The 21508-nt window shown below is 42.9% G+C and overlaps 1 protein-coding gene across 3 annotated transcripts in view; it reads left to right on the forward strand.

Moving 5' to 3' along the window:
• RNF2 (ring finger protein 2) overlaps positions 1-21508 on the forward strand; it is a 64125-nt gene that overhangs the window by 35886 nt on the left and 6731 nt on the right. Inside the window, exons 2-6 of one of the 3 annotated variants that reach the window (XM_048860607.2) lie at positions 1371-1445; positions 10304-10392; positions 10732-10892; positions 12499-12714; positions 20044-20316. In XM_048860607.2, the coding sequence (XP_048716564.1) occupies positions 10306-10392; positions 10732-10892; positions 12499-12714; positions 20044-20316 (737 nt within the window). In that variant the 5' untranslated portion in view covers positions 1371-1445; positions 10304-10305. The remainder of the gene's footprint in view (positions 1-1370; positions 1446-10303; positions 10393-10731; positions 10893-12498; positions 12715-20043; positions 20317-21508) is intronic. The other 2 variants (XM_048860606.2, XM_048860604.2) reach the window with 2 other exon arrangements.

Here is a 21508-nt window from a genome sequence, read left to right on the forward strand (position 1 = left end):
CTCATCCAGCTTCATCTACAACTCCCGCCTATGAATTTTTTCCTCTTTCTTGGGGTGCAGGCTTCTGATAGTTTCTGCAACTTTGACTTTTTAAGTAATTCCAGGCCTTCTCTGCCTTTAGATCCACAAGTTCTTCAGTCCAATCCACGTCCCTAATTAATTTCCTTAATTTTTTAAAGTTAGCTCTTTTGAAATAAAAAAACCCTAGTCAGAGATCTATTTTTGTTTGTTCTTCCATTTAGTTTGAACTGAATTAGCTCATGATCACTTGAACCAAGGTTGTTTCCTACAACCACTTCTTCTATGAGGTCCTCACTACTCACCAAAACCAAATCTAAAATGGCATCCCTCTTGTTGGTTCAGCAACTACTTGGTGAAGGAATTCATCAGCTATGGCATCCAGGAAAATCTGAGCCCTGTTATTATTACTAGCACTTGTCCTCCAGCCTATATCTGGGAAGTTAGTCTCCCATGATCGCACAATTCCCATTAATATTTACTTCATTAAAAACATTAAAGAGGTCTCTATCCATATCCAGATTGGATCCTGGCGGTCTATAGCACACCCCAAGCACTATCCCAGGGGATGATTTAGTAGCTTTCTTCCCCAGTGTGATTTTTGCCCAGACAGACTCTGTCTTATTCATTCCATCTCTTATATCAAATAGTTTCTCCTCCAACTTTCAGAGTAGCAGCCGTGTTAGTCTGTGTCCGTAAAAAGAAAAGGAGTACTTGTGGCACCTTAGAGACTAACAAATTTATTAGAGCATAAGCTTTCGTGAGCTACAGCTCACTTCATCGGATGCATCCATGCTTTGGTAGCTTCCATAATCATGGTTTAATGTCGGTGTCTCACAATATGATTCCACATCTCAAATCCCTGGGAGTCATTTTAATAAAATGTTAGGATGGATGTCAAATCATTTATATTGCTATCAAGTTGCTCTAGTTTGAGAGACTGGAGCCTGAAATCTTGCAACTGAGGGGTGATCTGGACTACAGAATGTTACTGTGTTGGAAGATGATTGTGAAGAATCATATTAGTTTACATGATTAGTCCTAGTCTATGCTGACTAACATACTCCTCACTTTGTCAGCTAAGTATGACCAAACATCTTAGCTGATGTGGTTCTGAACACAATTTACAAACACAGTAAAACTTCACAGTAGTGAAGACAAGCTCCAACAGTCAGTGCATATTCGTTTAATCATAGTGCTAAATGGGAACTTTGACAGTTGGGGTTACTTTATGTGAAAGGTTTTCAGTTGATCCAGATTGGAAAGAAGGTTTTTGGGACCCATATGAAACTTGGTCTGTACTTCTCTTTGCTGACTTTTTTAATGCTAAAACTCAATTTTCTTTGATTCAGTAGAACTTGATTCACCGCACTTTATATGACATCAAATTCTGGTACTGGAAGAGAGAAGCTGACCTACTGAATAAAGTAAGCTTTAGTTTGTTTGTTTTCCCCTAAGTCTGTTGGGCTCTATTAACTTGTATTAAAAAGCGCCAAGTCCCCCACTGAGATCAGGATCTCATTGTGGTAGGCAAAATACAAACATAGCAAAAGATAGTTTGTGCTCCAAAGAGTTAACTATCTAAACCAGGGTAGACAGCTTATGGCCTGCGTGCCAAGGATGGCACACGAGCTGATTTTCAGTGGCACTCACACTGCCTGGGTCCTGGCCACTGGTCTGGGGGGCTCTGCGTTTTAATTTAATTTTAAATTAAGTTTCTTAAACATTTTAAAAACCTTATTTACTTTACATACAACAATAGTTTAGTTATATATTATAGACTTATAGAAAGAGACCTTCTTCTAAAAATGTTAAAATGTATTACTGGCATGTGAAACCTTAAATTAGAGCAAATAAATGAAGACTCGGCACACCACTTCTGAAAGGTTGCTGACCCCTGATCTAAACAGACAAGACATACAAAGGTTGTGGGAATGGAGGCACAAAGATGTGAAGTGACCTTGCCAAAATCACAGAAAAAGTTAGTGGCAGAAACAGGACCAGAACCCTGGTCCCCGACTCGCAGTCCGGGACACCAGTTATTTGACACAGTACCTCCCAACACTATGCTGTGATCCTGGAAGGAAAGCACTGTGGAACAACTATTATCTATCTGAAATCTCCTCTTGTGTCAGATAAACAGTACCACACTGCAAAAATCCATCAACTGCATGTAAAATAATAATTGGTCTGCCAATCCCATGAGAACAAATTCTCTCATAAAACTTCTGATGCATCCGGGCAAAAATGGAATGGGAACAACCTTTATTTGTTTGTTTTTTTTTGCTTGAAATCTTTTCTTTGGGGTGGGGGTGGGGTGCAGTATTTTAGCAATTTTAACTCTAGTCCCAGCCGGGAACTAATTATCTGACTATTTTGAATTGGGTATAGGTTTGGGTGAAAGTCTTATTGTATCCAGACTTGCACTCTATCCCTAATAGAATGAAACTACAGAATCAGTCCAAGAGAGTAAAATGAAATAAATTGTCTTGTTAATTAAAGTTTATTCCTATTAAGCTTCCAGAGCAAGTAGACTCAGATACTGCTTTTAATGGAAGATTCTCCCAATTTTTAAAAATAAAGCTATATTGAAGACTTGTTTTCCAAAAGAAGGCCTACTTTTTTTCTTCATTTGAATGTTCAAATATCTAATTTTAATTTTTGTTCTGAATAAACAATTGCTGGTTTGTATTTTAATGCTGCTTTTTGTTTTTATGTAATAAATAATAATAAACCTTTCAAAAAGGAGGTGATTATGCTTAATTATTTACCTAAGTGTACTTCACTGCAGGCCTTGGAAAATGTGCTTGGCATTGGCAAGCAGGAATCTTACTCTGGTTAGAGGGAGTGGAGAACTTCTACAGAAAATGAGCTGCGAATAGTAGAAGTAATAACTCCACTCACGCATACGTATGTGAAGATAAAACTTCCAAAATGTAAAGTGATATAGTGCTGTTTGCTTAGTCTGTAGGTTGCTCTTTAGATTCTAGCTGGATAAATTTGATTCTTTTGTATTCCATAACCAAACTTTATCCAGCTAGAACTGAGAGCATTTCTGAAGGTCCTTTAAAATAACAGCAACCTTCTTTTGAGATAAGTGCTGTAGTGATGCAAGGAAATGTTGGCAAAATGCTCAGAAATATTCTAAACTGGCATATACGTTCAGGGAATCTCTAATAGCTATAGATGGGACTTTAGAGGGGGATGGCTCTGAATTACTAGTTACAATTCTTTTGCAGGTGTCTGTCTGGTGGGTTTTGCCCATGTGCTCAGGGTCTAACAAATAGCTATATTAGGGGTCAGGAAGGAATATTCCCCCAGGTCAGATTCACAGAGATTCAGGTTTTTTTTTGCCTTCCTCTGCAGCGTGTAGCATGGGTCACTTGCTGGTTTGAACTAGAGTAAACGATGGATTCTCAATAACTTTACGTCTTTAAATCAAGATTTGGGGACTTCAGTAACTCAGCCAGAGGTTATGGGCTATTACAGGAGTGTGTGAGTGAAGTTCTCTGGCCTGCAATGTACAGAAGAACAGACTAGATGACCATGATGGACCCTTCTGGCCCTAAAGTCTACCTAAATGATTGTAATCTCATAACAGGTTCTCCCCCCCGCCGTTCTGCCTTTTATGGTATTTGGTAAAAGATGTAGAGGAGGCAACCAGGCAAATCTCACTAACAGATGGTATAGTATTTAAACAGACATTAGTTTGTATTCTACTGTCAATTTCACCATTTGATAATGGTCAAGTTTTGTGTTATAGATATTCTGTGGGAGATGTTGTGCAAAGGAGGGGCAGCATTCCTTTTCCTTTGCCCATAAAGAGCAATAAATATTGTGTGTTGGTTTAGATGTGCTGGGATCATGTATAGAAAAAAGAAATGAATGCCATATCAAATTGGGGGGCAGGAAATGAAAATTAAACAGGCTTCCAGCACTACTTGTTCTCAAATTACTAATCCCTTTTTCTGGATTTTGGGTTTACTGGAGTCAGCTGTTGCATGAATACCACTATCAAAGCATACTCTGTAATTTAAAAAGTTTATACTTACAACTTTGCCCTGAGTTTGAAGTCTGAGCCATGCAGAATGGTTGCAGGTGTTCTAGTTTGAGTAGCAGTTGTGTGGGTAGCAGATAGAATACTCCAGGTCGGGGTTCCAGGGGTGTGTCTGTGCGGATTTGTTCTTGTGCTTTTTCAGGGAGTTTCTTGAGCAAATGCTGTAGTTTCTTTTGGTAACCCTCCGTGGGATCAGAGGGTAATGGCTTGTAGAAAGTGGTGTTGGAGAGCTGCCGAGCAGCCTCTTGTTCATATTCCGACCTATTCATGATGATGAGAGCACCTTCTTTATCAGCCTTTTTGATTATGATGTCAGAGTTGTTTCTGAGGCTGTGGATGGCATTGTGTTCTGCACAGCTGAGGTTATGGGGCAAGTGATGCTGCTTTTTCACAATTTCAGCTCGTGCACGTCGGCGGAAGCACTCTGTGTAGAAGTCCAGTCTGTTTCGACCTTCTGGAGGAGTCCACCTAGAATCCTTCTTTTTGTAGTGTTGGTAGGAAGGTCTTTGTGGATTCGTATGTTGTTCAGAGGTGTGTTGGAAATATTCTTTGAGTCGGAGACGTCAAAAATAGGATTCTAGGTCACCACAGAACTGTATCATGTTCGTGGGGGTGGAGGGAAAGAAGGAGAGGCCCCAAGATAGCCCAGCAGAAGAATCTGTCCTAAGAGTATGGTTGGATAGATTAACAATATTGCTGGGTGGGTTAAGGGAACCATTGCTGTGGCCTCTTGTGGCATGTAGTAGTTTAGATAGATTAGTGTCCTTTCTCTTTTGTAGAGAAGCAAAGTGTGTGTTGTAAATGGCTTGTCTAGTTTTTGTAAAGTCCAGCCATGAGGAAGTTTGTGTGGAAGGTTGGTTTTTTATGAGAGTATCCATTTTTGAGAGCTCATTCTTAATCTTTCCCTGTTTGCTGTAGAGGATGTTGATCAGGTGGTTCCGCAGTTTCTTTGAGAGCGTGTGGCACAAGCTGTCAGCATAGTTTGTGTGGTATGTAGATTGTAATGGATTTTTTACTTTCAGTCCTTTTGGTATGATGTCTATCTGTTTGTTTGTATTTGGAAAGGAAGATGATGTCTGTCTGTATCTGTACGAGTTTTTTCATGAAGTTGATAGATTTCCACTCCATACGGCTAAATGCAGTGCCTTGCATAATGACAGGTTTCAGAGTAGCAGCCGTGTTAGTCTGTATTCACAAAAAGAAAAGGAGTACTTGTGGCACCTTAGAGACTAACCAATTTATTTGAGCATAAGCTTTTGTGAGCTGCAGCTCACTTCAATGGATGCATTCAGTGGAAAATATAGTGAGAAGATTTATATACACAGAGAACATGAAAAAATGGGTGTTACCGTGCACACTGTAAGGAGAGTGATCACTTAAGATGAGCTAATACCAGCAGGAGAGCGCGGGGGCGGGGGGGAAGAAAACCTTTTGTAGTGATAATCAAGGTGGGTCATTTCCAGCAGTTAACAAGAACGTCTGAGGAACAGTGGGGTGGGGGGGGGAATAAACATGGGGAAATAGCTTTACTTTGTGTAATGACTCATCCACTCCCAGTCTCTATTCAAGCCTGAGTTAATTGTATCCAGTTTGCAAATTAATTCCAATTCAGCAGTCTCTCGTTGGAGTCTTTTTTTGAAGTCTTTTTGTTGTAATATTGCGACTTTTAGGTCAGAGATCGAGTGACCAGAGAGATTGAAGTGGTTTATGAATGTTATAATTCTTGATGTCTGAGGTGTCCTAGTGACTCTGACGTCAGTAATGAGCAGATAGGCGTCAGAAGGATATCTGTGTAAATCATATCCCTTGTTATTAGTTACTCTGAAAAGTAGTAGTAGTTGCAGGAGTGGGTGGGTGAAATTCTGTGGCCTGCGTTGTGCAGGAGGTCAGACTAGATGATCATAATGGTCCCTTCTGACCTAAATATCTATCTATCTATGAATCTCAGATGATTGATCTGCTTACTCAAATTTGACTTTCTCTCCCCCTCACAGCCTTCCCTTCTTACAATTTTGTCAAAAGCACATGCTTTTTGTTAATTTTAGCTTGAAAAATCCTGCCTATATGTGAAACTGTGGTACCCAGATACTGTGGTGATGGTATTTTAGAATTGCATATCAGTTTATTAAAAAGCAAAACAAAAGTGGTAACAAGCATGTGGGAGGCTATTTAAACTCGGAACATTATTGAGGGTGCTAGTTCAAAGGTGACTTGCAAAGGAAAGGAGGTGCTCTTTTTTCTTTAATGGAACTTTTCAGTTTTCTGTCACTTCATAAACTGCTTCTCTTCTGCCCCCATCCCACCACTCCGATGCCACTCCCCCAATATATATTTTTTGCACTTGAAATTCAGGCCTTAGTTTATTCTCTCTTCTTGGTAGGATTTTATCATAAGTAAAAAGAGTGAAAACTGAGAAGGGAAACAGGTTTTTATTCAGAGTGTAAACAAAACGATATTTTTTTTTAATTCAGGTGGACGGGGTGGAAAGGAAAGGCAGAAGGATCTTTGTAGAAGATTGGATACCTCAGCCCTTTCAAATAAGATCTGAGGAAGTTCTCTAGCTTTCCAGGGAGTCTTCCAGCAAAACCACAACAGATGAGATCAGGCTAACGTTCTTGATATTTTCAGTGAAAAAACAAGCTGGAAAAAAACGTGCTGGCCACCTCTGTTTTTTTAACTAAAACACAAAATAAGAAAGGGTGCAAACCGATTTTGAAGGCCATGTTTGAGAGTAGGCAAAATTGGTAAAGATCAAAAACCCGTCTCTTCAGGAGTGGGAAAGGTGCTAGTATCTCTCCAATAGGAAACTACTAGTCCTAAACCCGGGGTCAATGTCATCCCATCACAGAGATTCTCAACAATCACCACCTTGTCTCTCCCTAGTTTTTGGTGTATGAGGAGAGATACAAGTGTGAGGAAGTTCTTGTTAGCTGACCCTTTTCAGTCTGGCTTTAGAACTGGGAACAAAAACTGCCTGGGCCTCCTGTATGGAGAACCGTTAGGAAAATATCCATTGTAGCTGTGGCAGTTGCCTCTACTGTAAGCCACACAGAGGTGCTACAATTCCTGTTTGGGTAGATGGAGTTGCACTCCAGGTGCTCTTGGATTCCCATGTAGCAGCAGAAACCACGTCTTTCTCCAACAACCAAACCCATCTTTTCTTGGCAAAGGGGTAACAGCATTTCCTTTTAGACACGGCTCTCAGTTAGCCAGGCCTCTGTCACCTCCAGACTAAGTTATTGAAACATTCTCAATCTCTCTAGCAATCCAATCATGAAGGCTTCTCAGACACCTCAGCTATGCAGAACATGGCTGCTTGCTTACTCAGTGGTGTCTCATATATGTAGCATGTTACACCTGTGCACCATAATCTGCATTGACCTTCATTTTTGGGTACAATTTAAAATGCTGGTCATCATCTACAAAGACCTTTATGGTTTGGGCCCTGGCTACACTAGACATTGCCTCTCTCCTTATTCACCACCCTGGCAGTTGAGATCAGCTTGATTGCTCTTACAGACAGACCCTAGCTAAAGTTTTGTATATCAGGCAGCTGGGAATACCGAATAGAAGGCTCTTGATTCTGGACTGTGCGTTCCTTGTTGGTCCAAGAGAGCCCCAGGTTTAATGACATTCAGGTCACAGTGCAAGGATTACTATTGTTTAGGCTTTGGTATGGTGGTCCACAGCTATTGTACTTGAAGCATGAATTAATTCAAGGAAATTCTGTGGCCTGTTTTACACAGGAGGTCAGAAGAAATGAACACACTGGTCATAAAAATCTATGAACCTATGAAGGTCCGTTGTGAGCTCAGTTTAGCACTCTAGAAGTTTAAGATGGAAAGCTATTTCGGGACAGGAACTCTTATTCCTGTGTTTGTACAGTGTGTAGCACAATGGAGCCCTGATGTGCCTGAGTCTCAAGACACTACAGTGATATAAAAGTTAATAATATGCTTACTGTTCACATTAGGTCTCCCCATCCTGTGAGTAACTTGCACCATTGCTGCAGCATCAGCGCAGCTCTGTCAGCACAATCAGTAGTGAGGGTGGAAGTCTGAATAAGCTGCTGGCTGCGTGTGTGCACGTGTGTGCTCTGTTAAATAAATAGTCAGGACCCTGACGCTACAGTCATATGGTTGGTTGGATTCTGAGTTTGTGTTCATTTTGCAGGTTACAGTCTGTAGTTAGCTATTAGCAGCGTGTCAATTTCAGTAGTCTGTTAGGGCACTAAATGGATGTCTTATTTCTTTGATCCATGCAGAGAAACATGTCCCTTGTGCCATAGAAAATAGCTTTTTATGCTACTAAAACAGGAGTTGACAGCCTAAATCCATCATCCTCATTTTCCCAATTCTTCTGCCATCTCTCCAACCCCAAGTTATTATTTAGGTGTAATACTTGGCTTGCTGAGAACTAGTCTTCATTTGACCATTCCTTTTCAGTAGTAACAGATGTGCTCCAAGCACCACGGCCAAGATTAAGATGAACAGGCATAGTAGTAAACTGTGTTGCTTCTTTTATCTCTTCCTTCCCATCCCCCCTACCCTCCTCAAAAAAGTTACTTAAGCCTGTTCAACCTCCCTTGGAGCAGAGGAGTTGACATTTCTCATCTGGTAATTACTGTCTGTTATACACTTGGTAGTCATACAAAAATAGGATCTGCAACTTGGCTACATGTTGGGATGGTTTGGAAGTGCACATTTAGATTTTTTTTTTTTAAGTGAACTGAAAAAACTTCATTTTTTCCTCTTCTAGTACAGATATTTGCAATTGTAATTTTGCATCATACTGTATTCTCCTAATTCAGAAATAGCCATGCATACACTCTCCCAAAATAACTTTCCAGATTACTGCACGTTCTTTTTGGAGAGTGTGCCTTCCTCCCCTCCTGCCCCCCGTAATTAACTATTTTCTGTCCAGAAACCGTTTTACATTCCTTTTTACATTATTTTGATCTTTACAGTTTGCATAAGGCTAAAGTGAGACTTTCTCCGGTGTGGCTATAATTGCAGTATACATGTCTACTGGTTAAAAACTCAGGGACTGATTGGGAGTTAGATGACTTGAGTTCTACTCCTAAATCTGACACTGACTCCAGTCTGCAATGTTGTGCAAGCCATGTAAATGTCTCTGTCCCGCCGCTTCCCCCTTTGTGAAAAGGAGGTATCCCTTCACCTGTTTTTCTGTGGACTCATGACCATGTGAAGCATTTTGAAAACCTTGGGTGGATAGTGCTACGGAAATGCAAAGTCTTAAATTATTTTCATTCATCTTTTATGCTCAACTTTTTTTCAAGTATGCATTGTTGGAGAGAGAGTTGGCTTAACACCCCTCCCCCAATTAATATAAGAAATAAGGAGAGAAACTAGAGTAGTGATAGTAGTGGTTTAGGCGTATTGCTTATCTGAGACTTATCATTTCTGATGCTGATTCTCCTCATGCTTTCACCACTGTAAATCAGAAATAATTCTGGTGAACCCAATGGAATTACACTGGTGTGAGGAGAATTGGGCTCATAATTGAAACAAAAAGCTAGAAACATACTTTCTAAATGCCCCCAAACCCAGCTAGTCTTACTTCATGCATCAATATTTTTTTAAAACTTGTTAGGAGTGAAAACCTCCTGTAAGGATTTGAGGGGAAAGGAGAAGGTGGGCGTATAGATTGTTCCCATAGGAACACTCACATCAGAGGGAAGAGTTAAGGTTGTCTGCGTGTAACTTTAGCGACTGCCCATTCCCTTAGCAAGTCAACCCTACTCAACCACAGTGTGTGTTTTAAATGTCTTTTGGATATGTATTTGATAGGGTGATGTGTGCAGCTCTTATGCTGTACTTCCTAGGTTTTGTGGTTTTGTTTTACGTTACTGTCCCTTAGCAACCTTAACTGACTTTCATGATGTGGGTGTTTGAATAACACCCTTAGTGTCACTTGTACTATTGCAGTTACATGAGTGGGATTGCAAATGTCTCAATTAGAGAGTGGCATTTGGTGCTTATTCTGGCTTCATCCTATAGGAACCATTTTTCTCATTTCTTCCTTCTTAGAATAAAAGTTGCAAACGCATCTGCAGGGAATCTGGGGATTGCTGTTTCTGTGAAAATGCTGAACGAGCACTACCATTTAAAGAAGAGGGGAATCTGCTTCTAGCTTCAGTTAAACACACTTAAGCTTTTGTTTTATGATTGTTTATGTAATTTTTTCCCCTCTTCTCTTTTTTCCTAGCCATGTCTCAGGCTGTGCAGACCAATGGAACTCAACCTTTAAGCAAAACATGGGAGCTCAGTTTATATGAATTACAGAGAACACCTCAGGTAATACAGGTTAAGAAGCTAATTTCATGCAAGGCACTGCCATAAAAATAGAGTGTAATACCTTTTCTTATATAAATCATAGGACAGTTTAATTTTGTTAAGTATTTTTTGTAAGATGCTTGGTAAAATCTCTAATTTCATATTTAAAATCGTAACACATTGAAAAACAAAATAAACAATCCAACAGTTACAAATATAAAATGATATACCGTAGTTTGCTTTTATTTTAAAGTGTTTTCTACAGTGTAGTATCTCTCTAATAATTTTCTTACAAAGATTACGTTATTTCTATGTCAATAACTCCATTAATATGATTTCACTTTAATATTTGACTATTAGGAAGCAATAACTGATGGCCTGGAAATAGTGGTGTCACCTAGAAGCCTGCACAGTGAACTGATGTGTCCCATTTGTTTGGATATGTTGAAAAACACCATGACAACAAAGGAATGCTTGCATCGTTTCTGTGCTGACTGTATCATTACAGCTCTCAGGAGTGGGTATGTAAGAAATAATGTATACCTAAGAATCCTACCTTATTGCAGGGTGAGGGGGATGGTGGTCAAGAATCAAAATGATACGAGGCCCCTTTGAAGCCCCATGTGTTCAGAGATACGCAAACACACCACTACTAGATTGCAAGGAACCAAAGAACATTGCATCCAGTACCTAATGTGTGTACTCTCATGTAATTTCACTGTTTAAATGTTTGTTCTCTTGTGGCAGTCCAGATATTAGGAGGAAGTATACCCATTTCCTTATATACACCAATGTAGAAGAAAGAAATCATGGTTTAAGGAACAGAAAAAAATCCTCCTTTCTTAAGCTAGCTAGGTCTAGTAACAACAAATCATAGTACAAGAATTAACTAAACTGTCTCAGTGGAATCTTACCAAATGAATATGTAAATGTATAGAGTACAAGATTCCCTAATGTATGGAACATGTATTTATTTTGTATTTAAAACGAATCCAATGATACAAATATCAAACCTATGAGAATAACAATGACAGTATGATAATCATAATGACCGGTGTTGAGATGTCACATCTGATCCCCTTACTATTTTATTTGTGCCTTAGTTTAATCAGAATGCCAGTGATTAAACCAGATACATGTTTTTCAACCTTTTCTCATTTGCGGACCCCTACAATTTTTTGAATAGGGGTCCGGACCCTCTTGGAAATCTTAGACATAGTCTGCAATTCCCATGGGTCCATGGACCACAAGTTTAAAACTGCTGAGCTAGAGAAAATAGAAAATGGGCAGTGCTGCACTACTCTGCAAAAATTAACCCTCCTGTCTTAGACAATAAAAACTATGCATGTTTAAATAGATTGTTCTAATCTCATGTCCAGCAAAATGATTCCTATGTGTCGTGAAATAGAAACAAAAAATTTGTCAAGGGATATTTTCATTCATTATTGAATGAACTGGAACATGCAATAGAAAAGGGTATATTTGTCTCCATTTTGTAATTTAATTAGAAGTTAGAGTAGTAAGAATGTCAATGAATGAACACTGTCTGACACAAATATGGTCGCCACCATGGAGCTCTTGCTTTCATTGGGGGGAAGAAATGTTCTTAATGTGAATTAACCAAGTCAAAGTAAAATCCTAGTGAAGAGAAGACAGTTGGTAGTTTTCACATGATTTAGCAGGTCAAGCTAAAAAGTAGGATTCTTCATAGTTTTTAACTTGATTTACGAATTCAGGTGAAAGCTATGAACTGTCTTGTCTTGACTAGGATGCTAATTTGAGTTGTGTAAAAGATATTTTTATTAATTAAGACACAATTTGAGAGGCTAAGGGAAAGAACCTGTTTGCAAAGAAAAGCTAGACACTTGAATCCTTAAATGTAAATATAAGCTGTGATCACTGCAGACTTCTCAGTAAGAATAAAAACTAACTCTCACTTAGGGGAGGGAGTGTAATAACTACTGTCAAATGCTTAGGCAGAGGGGGATCTATTCCTAGACAATACTAAGAGGACGTTGGCTGTACAGTCAATGTCATAGGGAAAGCATGAACTGCATCATGACAGGGAACTCTGGATTACAGCCATGAAGAACATTTGTTGTCCCCTTTCTTTTTTTGTTGGTTTAGAAACAAAGAGTGTCCCACGTGTCGTAAAAAGCTTGTTTCTAAAAGATCACTGAGACCAGATCCAAATTTTGATGCCCTCATCAGTAAAATTTACCCAAGTCGTGATGAATATGAGGCTCATCAAGAGAGAGTTCTAGCAAGGATCAGTAAGCACAATAACCAGCAAGCTCTGAGCCACAGCATTGAGGAGGGATTAAAGATTCAAGCAATGAACAGGTATGGGGCTCTGAAGGTGGGTTGTTTGTGATTATTGTAACATTAACTTAAAATTCAAAGCAAACTAAACCATAAAAACTTCTTTGAGTGCTTGCTCATGTAGATTCCGTTCTAAGGTGTGCGCACGCCCATATGTGCAGCTGTCAGAGATTTTTGCCTTAGCAGTACCCTTAGGGTCGACTGTAGCGCCTTCTGGAGTGCACACCCATGCTTCAGTATATTAAGTGCCACTGGCCCTACGCCCTCTCAGTTCGTTCTTACCGCCTTTAGTGGTTAGTTGCAGCAACTTTCCCTTGCCTCGCAAGGACTTGCGGTTCTTCTACTTCAGTCTTTGAGCCTTAAATCTTTGTTAATTTACAGTGGTTAGTTAATAGGTAGTTGTTAAGTAGTGTAGTTAGAGAGAGAGTCCCAGCAGGGACTTCGTGTCAGATGGGGCATGCCCCGATCTCCAGATTTTAAGCCCTGCTCTGACTGTAACAGGCCCATGCCTGTTAGTGACCTGCATAGCAGCTGCCTCAAATGCATGGGGGAATCACATGTGAAGGAAAAGTGTCGCATCTGTAAGAACTTTCGTCCCAGAACTCAGAAAGAGCAAGACATCCATTTGAGGGCCCTCCTCATGGAGGCTGTTCTCTGTCTGGTGTCCCAGCTTTCCTGGTCAGACTCTGCCCTGAGCACCTCAGCCTCAGTGCTCAGCGCACCTCCAGCACCGTGTCTAAGAAGAGGTCAAAGAAGTGACTCCCTGGCACCAAGCAAGAAGGGCAAAGGACCCAGTTTGGGCTGACAGCCCACACTGGAGTCATATGGGGACATCCCCCTGATGGGGGCCCCCTAGTTCCCACAGGGATCTGCCACCGATTCCAGGAGGTGGGTAGGGGACCCAAACTGGTGGCAGTGCCTATGTCTTCCCGGCACCTAGAGAGCAGAGGCCTCTACCAGTGCCTCCAGCACCATGAGTGTCAGAGGTCATGGCAAAGGCTCCCAGTGAGGGCAAGCCAGCCGTAAAGACCCGTCAGAGGGCGGGCGAACGAGGCCGGTCTCCGGAGATGTGATGGCGCTCTCTGTCTCCATGCCCCAGGTCTGTCTTCTGCAGGACATCCTGCATTGCCAGCACCATGTTCATGGTCTCTGCCCTCTCAATGCAGGTCGCCTAGAGGAAGGCACCAGTCACTGTATTGCCAGCACCAATCATCCTCCCACCAGCTGTGTCCTAGCCGTCGATCTCCATGGTGGGAGTGGTCTCTGTCACGATACTGATCCTCCTACTCGAGGCACCGGTTTTCTGCAGCAATGGTTAGCCATGAGACGCAAGCTTCAACAACCCCTCTGTGATCAAGGGGAAGGTATTTCCTCTGGTTTCAAAAATGGAATTCAGCCCTTCACCACGACTGCACTGGCGCGAGTGGGCACCTGAGGCTGCATCAACCTCTGTGATGCCGTCGTGGCAGCAAGGTCAGTGGCCAGCACAATGACCCTACTGGAGCACGTGGAGCATGCCTGTGATGCCAATGCCTCGCTCATCCATTCCTCGACGACCATCTCAGAGCGACAACCAGTGGCACTGGCAGCACTAAGCTTGGTGCGCAAGGCACAGTTGGAGGTCGGGGTAGAGGACCAAGCGCTTACACCGAAACCCTCTTTCCCCATGGGGGATGATCTCTCAGGGCCTCCCCCAGGGACCCAGTCGTTGTCCTCATCCCCGGAAGAGGTGGTGGTGAGCCCTTCCCCTGTCAGTTCGCCAGACGATTTCAAAGAACATCATGCCCTGCTTTGTAGGGTGGCTAAGAACTTAGGCTTGGAAGTGGAGGAGATAGCTGAACAGGCAGACACCCTGTTCAGTGTGCTCTTGGCTTCTACCCCCGTCCGTGTTGTGCTACCAGTACATGATAGGGTCCTAAAAATAGCAAAAGCTCTTCAGCAAATTCCTTCTTCCATCCCTCCCACCTCCAAGAATGCCAAGAAAAAGTATTTCCTGCCGGCCAAGGGGTTTGAATATTTGTATACCCACCGTCCTCCGGGCTCGCTGGTCGTCTCTGTGGCCAACGAGAGGGACAGATAAGGGACGAACCAAATCGAATCTCAAGAATAAAGAGGCCAAGACACTGGACCTTTTTGGGAGAAAGATTTATTTGACGGCCAGCCTTCAGTTCTGGGTGCCAACCACCAGGCTCTCTTGGGGAAATATAACTTCAACTTATGGGACTCTCTCCGTAAATTCAAGGATTCACTGCCCCAGGACTTGGCCCATGAATTCGGGGCCCTGGTGGAGGAGGAGTGGTCATGAGGAGCAGCTCCTGGCTTCAGACCTCTGGCCTGTCCCAGGAGATGCAGGCCTCGATCCAGGATCTTCTCTTTGATGGGAATGGTCTCCTCGCAGAACAGACTGACCCGAGGCTGCATGGGAAGGACACTCGGGCCACCCTTCGCTTGCTGGGTCTGTATATGCCACAGTTGATGAGGAAGCAATTCCGGCCACCCCCACCGCTAAGGCCTTGGCAGCCTTGACAGGGGCCTACAAGGAGAAGGGATAGAGACACAAGATTTGGTCATTGCCGCCCTTCCTCCTCCCGCTTCCCCGCACAATCCAGCCCATCGAAGCCTCTCTGGATGAGAAATGCTCGTTTTGAGGGTGCGTTTAAGAGCGATGCCCCAGTCAACTCCCTGGATTTGCCTTGTTCTTTCCTCAACTGTCTTTGTCCCTACCGTTCGGCCTGGTCACGGGTCACCTCGGACAGTTGGGTGCTAGACATTGTATCTCAGGGCTACACCCTGCAATTCTCGGCCACCCCTCACCTTCCCTGTTCCTCTTCAGGGACCCATCTCATGAACAACTCCTCATACAAGAGGTTGAGAACCTCATGCAGCTGGGGGCAGTGGAGGAGGTCCCCTGGAACATGAGGGGAAAAGAGTTCTAACTCCTGTTATTTCCTACTCTGAAAGTAAAAGAGGGTCTAAGACGCATTGAGGCGCTGCAGGTCCAGAATAAGTCGCTCAAAAAGTTGAAGTTACGCATGGTCTCCCTGGCCTCCATCATCCCCTCCCTGGATCTGGGAGACAGGTACGCCGCCCTCGATCTGAAGAATGCCTATTTCCATATCTGCATCTTCCAAGGTCACAGACAATTCCTCCATTTTGTGGTGGGCAGGCACCATTTCCAGTTCATGATGCTGCCCTTTGGCTTCTTGTCTGCCTCAAGGGTGTTTACAAAATGTATGGCACCAGTGGCTGCTAACCTCAGGCGCCGAGCGGTTCATATCTTGATTTGCTCATCAAGGGCAGATCTTGGGAACAGGGCAAAGGAGCCTTGATCTGGTTAATTCCACCTGCTGCAACCTGGGCCCGTTGGTAAACAAAAAGAAATCAACCTTAAGGCTAGTGCAATGAAGAGAGTTCATTGGGACGGTTCTCGACTCCACATAAGCCAGAGCCTTCCTTCCAGAAGCACATTTCCAGGCTATGTCGGACCTGATCTCCCATATGAAAAACTACCCACTCAGCGCTTCTCACATCTGCCTGTGGTTGTTGGACCACATGGCTGCATGTACATTTGTGGTCCAACATGCCCGAATCCATCTCCGGCCAATGCAGGTGTGGTTGGCGTGGGTCTACATCCCCAATAGACATGATCTAGACCAGGTGGTCAGGGTGCCGGTTCACATCCAATCGTTCCCGGATTGGTGGTTGAGTCCTGAGTCGGTGCTGGAGGAAGTTCCTTTCGTGACCCCATCCCCGACCCTGGTTTCTGATGCCTCAGACCTTGGTTGGGGATCCCACCTGAGTGAGCTCAGCACGCAAGGCAACTGGTCGTGGGACGATCTGTCCCTCCACATAAATGTCAGGGAGCTCAAAGCGGTTCGCCTGGCCTGCCTGCCCCAAGAGAAGGGCAAAGTGGTGCAGGTCCTGACAGACAATACCGCAGTGATGTATTATATCAACAGGTAGGGCAGAGCCAGGTCATCAGCCCTTTGCCAAGAAGCTTTCTGCCTGTAGGGCTTCTGTGTGCGGCATGCATTCCATCTGGTGGCCCCACATCTGCCCAGGGCCAAGAACATGGTAGCAGATTGCCTCAGCCGGACCGTCTCTTCTTGCCATGAGTGGTCGCTCCACCCAGAGGTGGTCAGTGTGATCTTCCAGAGGTGGGGGATTCCCTAGGTGGATCTGTTCGCATCTTGTCAGAACAGGAAATGTCACGTGTTCTGCTTGTTCTGGGGATTGGACAGGGGCTCCCTGTCAGATGCCTTTCTGTTCCCATGGTTGGGGGCTCTGATGTACTTCTGTCCACTGGTGCCGCTAATCCACAAGGTCCTTATGAAGATCAAACAGGACAAGGCGAAGGTGATCCTGATAGCTCCTGCGTGGCCTCAGCAGCACTGGTTCGGCATGCTGTTGCATCTTTGGGTAGCTGCCCCACTGCAGCTACCTCTCTAGCCAGACCGGCTGTCCCAGAACCACGGCAGTCTTCTGTATCTGAACCTAGAGGTGCTGCACTTGACAGAGTGGCTTCTGCATGGCTAAATGCTGAGGAATGTGAATGCTCAGCCTGGGTCCAACAGGTCTTGTTGGGTAGCAGAAAGCCCTCCACCAGAGCAACCTACCTGACCAAGTGGAAGAGGTTTGTGTGCTGGGCCTCAGACCAGGGATCTGGGCTGAGCAGTCCTCGCTGCAGGTGATCCTTGACTATCTTCTATACCTCAAGCTCCAGGCATTGTCCCTGTCATCGATCAAAGTTCACTTGGCCACTATTTCAGCCTTCCGCCCTCCGCTCCAGGATAGGTTGGTCTTTGCTCATGACATGTCGGTTCAGGTTTTTGAAAGGTCTGGAGCATCTCCATCCAAACATCAGGGATCCCGTCCCTCCCTGGGACTTGAATCTCGGGCTGTTGAGGCTCCTGGGTCCTCCCTTTGAACCTCTAGCTCCTGCCCCCTTCTCCTCTTCTTCTGGAAAGTTTATTTCCTGGTTGCAATAATGTCCACCCATAAGTCTCTGAGATCCGGGTGCTTACTTCAGAGCAATCCTATACGGTGTTCTGCAAGGACGAGGTCCAACTGCAGCTGCATCCAACGTTCCTGCCGAAGGTAGTTTCACAGTTTCATACCAGTCAAGACATATACTTACCTATCTTCTTTCAGAAGCCTCATAAATTGGAAGAGGAGCACAAGTTGCATGCCCTGAACATCAGGAGGGCGCTTGCCTTCTATATAGACAGGACCAAGCTGTTTCGTAAGTCAACACAGTTGTTCGTTGTGGTGGCAGACAGGATGAAAGGTTGCCTAGTGTCTGTGCAGAGTATTTCATCCTGGATTACAGCCTTTATCCATTACTGCTATGACCTGGCAAAGGTGCTTCCACTGGTGTCTGCGACTGTCCACTCGACTTGGGCACAGGCTTCGTTGGTAGCCTTCCTGGCCCAGGTGCTGATTCAGGATATCTGCAGGGCCGCTTTCTGGTCATCTATCCACACATTTACATCTCATGTGCTCACCCAGCAAGCCCGAGACGATGCTGGCTTTGGCAGAGCTGTGTTGCAAGCCACACAGCTGTGTACTCCGAGCCTGCCACCAGGGATACTGCTTGTGAGTTACCTGTAATGGAATTGACATGAGCAAGCACTTGAAGAAGAAAAAACAGTTAACTACCTTTTTGTAATTGTTGTTCTTTGAGATGTGTTGCTCATGTTCATTCCATTACCCTCCCTTCTGTCGGAGTTGCTGGCAAGAAGGAATTGAGAGGGCGTAGGGTTGGCAGTGCCTAATATACTGATGCATTGGCACAGCCCTCAAGAGGGTGCTACAGCTGACTTTACAGATATCGCTGAGGCAAAAATCTCCTGCCGCGCATGTGGGTGTGCACACACCTAGAATGGAATGGACATGAGCAAACACATCTCTAAGAACAACAGTTATGAAAGGTAGGTAAGCATTTTTTCCAGATACTTTTTATTAGTCTTAAAAAAAGTAAAATTTTCTCCTTTTGAGCAGCAATTTGAGTTCCTGTATCACTTCCCAAACTCTCCATGACAGCCAAATATTAGGCTTCACAAACTAGTGATTGTACTGTGTGCAAAAGATGGACATCAGTATCACAGTAAGAACCCAGGTTGTAAATCAGTAAAAGTAGAGGCATCAGAGTATTTTTACATCATCATACAGATGCTCAAATTATACAGTACAGTGAAACCTGTACAAAGAATTGCCCCAATTGGGCAACCTTGTGTTTGAAGAGAACACCCCTAACATCTAGATGTTTTAGAATACTTGACCTGGTATAAGGGATTTTGTTGTTGTTGGGTAAGTAAAATATCATTTGTAAGGATTTTTGGTTTAGGTTGTCTTTTGTCATGGGGGATAGGGTTTAACAGGGAAATAGATCTTGCATCTGGACTGGGACATTTTATTGACAATTTATTTTGCAAGGCTGAAAAGCATACATAGAATTTCTCAGCTTGCTGTAGCACTATATTTAAGCCTAAAAGAGAAACAATTTGTATAAATAAACTACAGAATAAAATGTGCTTGAAACTCACACTGGTGGTACGATTATTACTCTTTCACAGTGCTCAAAGTAACTAATATGGTGGCATACATATGAGATCATATTTAGATAAAAGAATTAAGAACAGGATGGCATAAATCAATTGTAGGTCATTAATATTTTGCCAATGCATTGTTGAATCTAATACAATTAAATATGTGATGTTTGGAAACATAGTACACAGTGTCCTTTTCAGGTTGCTCAGTTTTCCAATCTGTCTTGGATGGGAAGATGTAAATACACTATTCTGATATATAACAACTTGAGTGTGTGTGTGTCCAGGAAACACAGTAATGTTCAGAAAAGAATCTGCAGTCTTGTGTGAAAATAATTATTGACCTGTGTTCCCAAAGGCCTTCTGCTACAACAAAATGTTGGAAAAATATAAGCTATTAAACTGTATGGGATATTTCTATAAGAATCTGTTTCAGAGTTTACACCTTTTAAAACAAAGTTGTTCATGTGTATAATATATGTGCATATATATAAAAAAGAAAATCCTTTTTATAGCTTCAGTATCAGAACAAAATATTTAAGCATAGTTGCTCTATGGAAAAGAACGTTACAAAAATTCATTGTTGTTGAACTTATAACTGATAATTAATATGAAATGTTGGTGTCTAGAAATATGGTTACTATAACACCCTTTGTGTGTGATTGATTATAGACAATTGAAAAAAAATTGTTTGAGAGATACTGTGTGAGCCAGCGTGGGAAAATTTAAAGAAATTTGATTAATTCTGAATTCTGATTGGCTGCTGCGGAGATCACTTTTATTTACATATATCTTTAAACAGGCTACAACGAGGCAAGAAACAACAGATTGAGAATGGCAGTGGAGCAGAGGATAATGGTGACAGTTCACACTGTAGCAATGCTTCAACACACAGCAATCAGGAAGCAGGGCCTAGTAACAAAAGAACCAAAACATCAGATGATTCTGGGCTAGAATTGGACAATAACAATACAACTGTGGCAATAGACCCAGTAATGGACGGTGCTAGTGAAATAGAATTAGTCTTCAGGCCCCATCCTACACTCATGGAGAATGATGACAGTGCACAGACCAGGTAAGTATCTTCAACATCTTTTAATAATTGTCTTAGTGCTACTTAATCTGTTTCAGAGTAACAGCCGTGTTAGTCTGTATTCGCAAAAAGAAAAGGAGGACTTGTGGCACCTTAGAGACTAACCAATTTATTTGAGCATAAGCTTTCGTGAGCTACAGCTCACTTCATCGGATGCATACTGTGGAAAGTGTAGAAGATCTTTTTATGTACACACAAAGCATGAAAAAATACCTCCTCCCACCCCACTCTCCTGCTGCTAATAGCTTACCTAAAGTGATCACTCTCCTTACAATGTGTATGATAACCTGGATTTGTGCTGGAAATGGCCCAACTTGATTTTCTCACCCCCCCTCCCCACACAAACCCACTCTCCTGCTGGTAATAGCTTATCTAAAGTGACCACTCTCCTTATAATGTGTATGATAATCGAGGTGGGCCATTTCCAGCACAAATTCAGGGTTTAACAAGAACGTCTGGGGGGGGGGTATGAAAAAACAAGGGGAAATAGGTTACCTTGCATAATGACTTAGCCACTCCCAGTCTCTATTCAAGCCTAAGTTAATTGTATCAAATTTTCAAATGAATTCCAATTCAACAGTTTCTCGCTGGAGTCTGGATTTGAAGTTTTTTTGTTGTAATATCACAACTTTCATGTCTGTAATCGCATGACCAGAGAGATTGAAGTGTTCTCCGACTGGTTTATGAATGTCAAGAATTATAACATCTGATTTGTGTCCATTTATTCTTTTACGTAGAGACTGTCCAGTTTGACCAATGTACATGGCAGAGGGGCATTGCTGGCACATGATGGCATATATCACATTGGTGGATGTGCAAGTGAAAGAGCCTCTGATAGTGTGGCTGATGTTATTAGGCCCTGTGATGGTGTCTCCTGAATAGATATGTGGGCACAGTTGGCAACAGGCTTTGTTGCAAGGATAGGTTCCTGGGTTAGTGGTTCTGTTGTGTGGTAAGTGGTTGCTGGTGAGTATATGCTTCAGGTTGGGGGGCTGTCTGTAGGCAAGGACTGGCCTGTCTCCCAAGGTTTGTGAGAGTGTTGGGTCATCCTTCAGGATAGGTTGTAGATCCTTAATAATGTGTTGGAGGGGTTTTAGTTGGGGGCTGAAGGTGACGGCTAGTGGCGTCCTGTTATTTTCTTTGTTAGGCCTGTCCTGTAGTAGGAGACTTCTGA

The sequence above is a fragment of the Caretta caretta genome, chromosome 8 (genome assembly GCF_965140235.1).
Source record: "Caretta caretta isolate rCarCar2 chromosome 8, rCarCar1.hap1, whole genome shotgun sequence".
Taxonomy (NCBI): Eukaryota; Metazoa; Chordata; order Testudines; family Cheloniidae; genus Caretta; species Caretta caretta.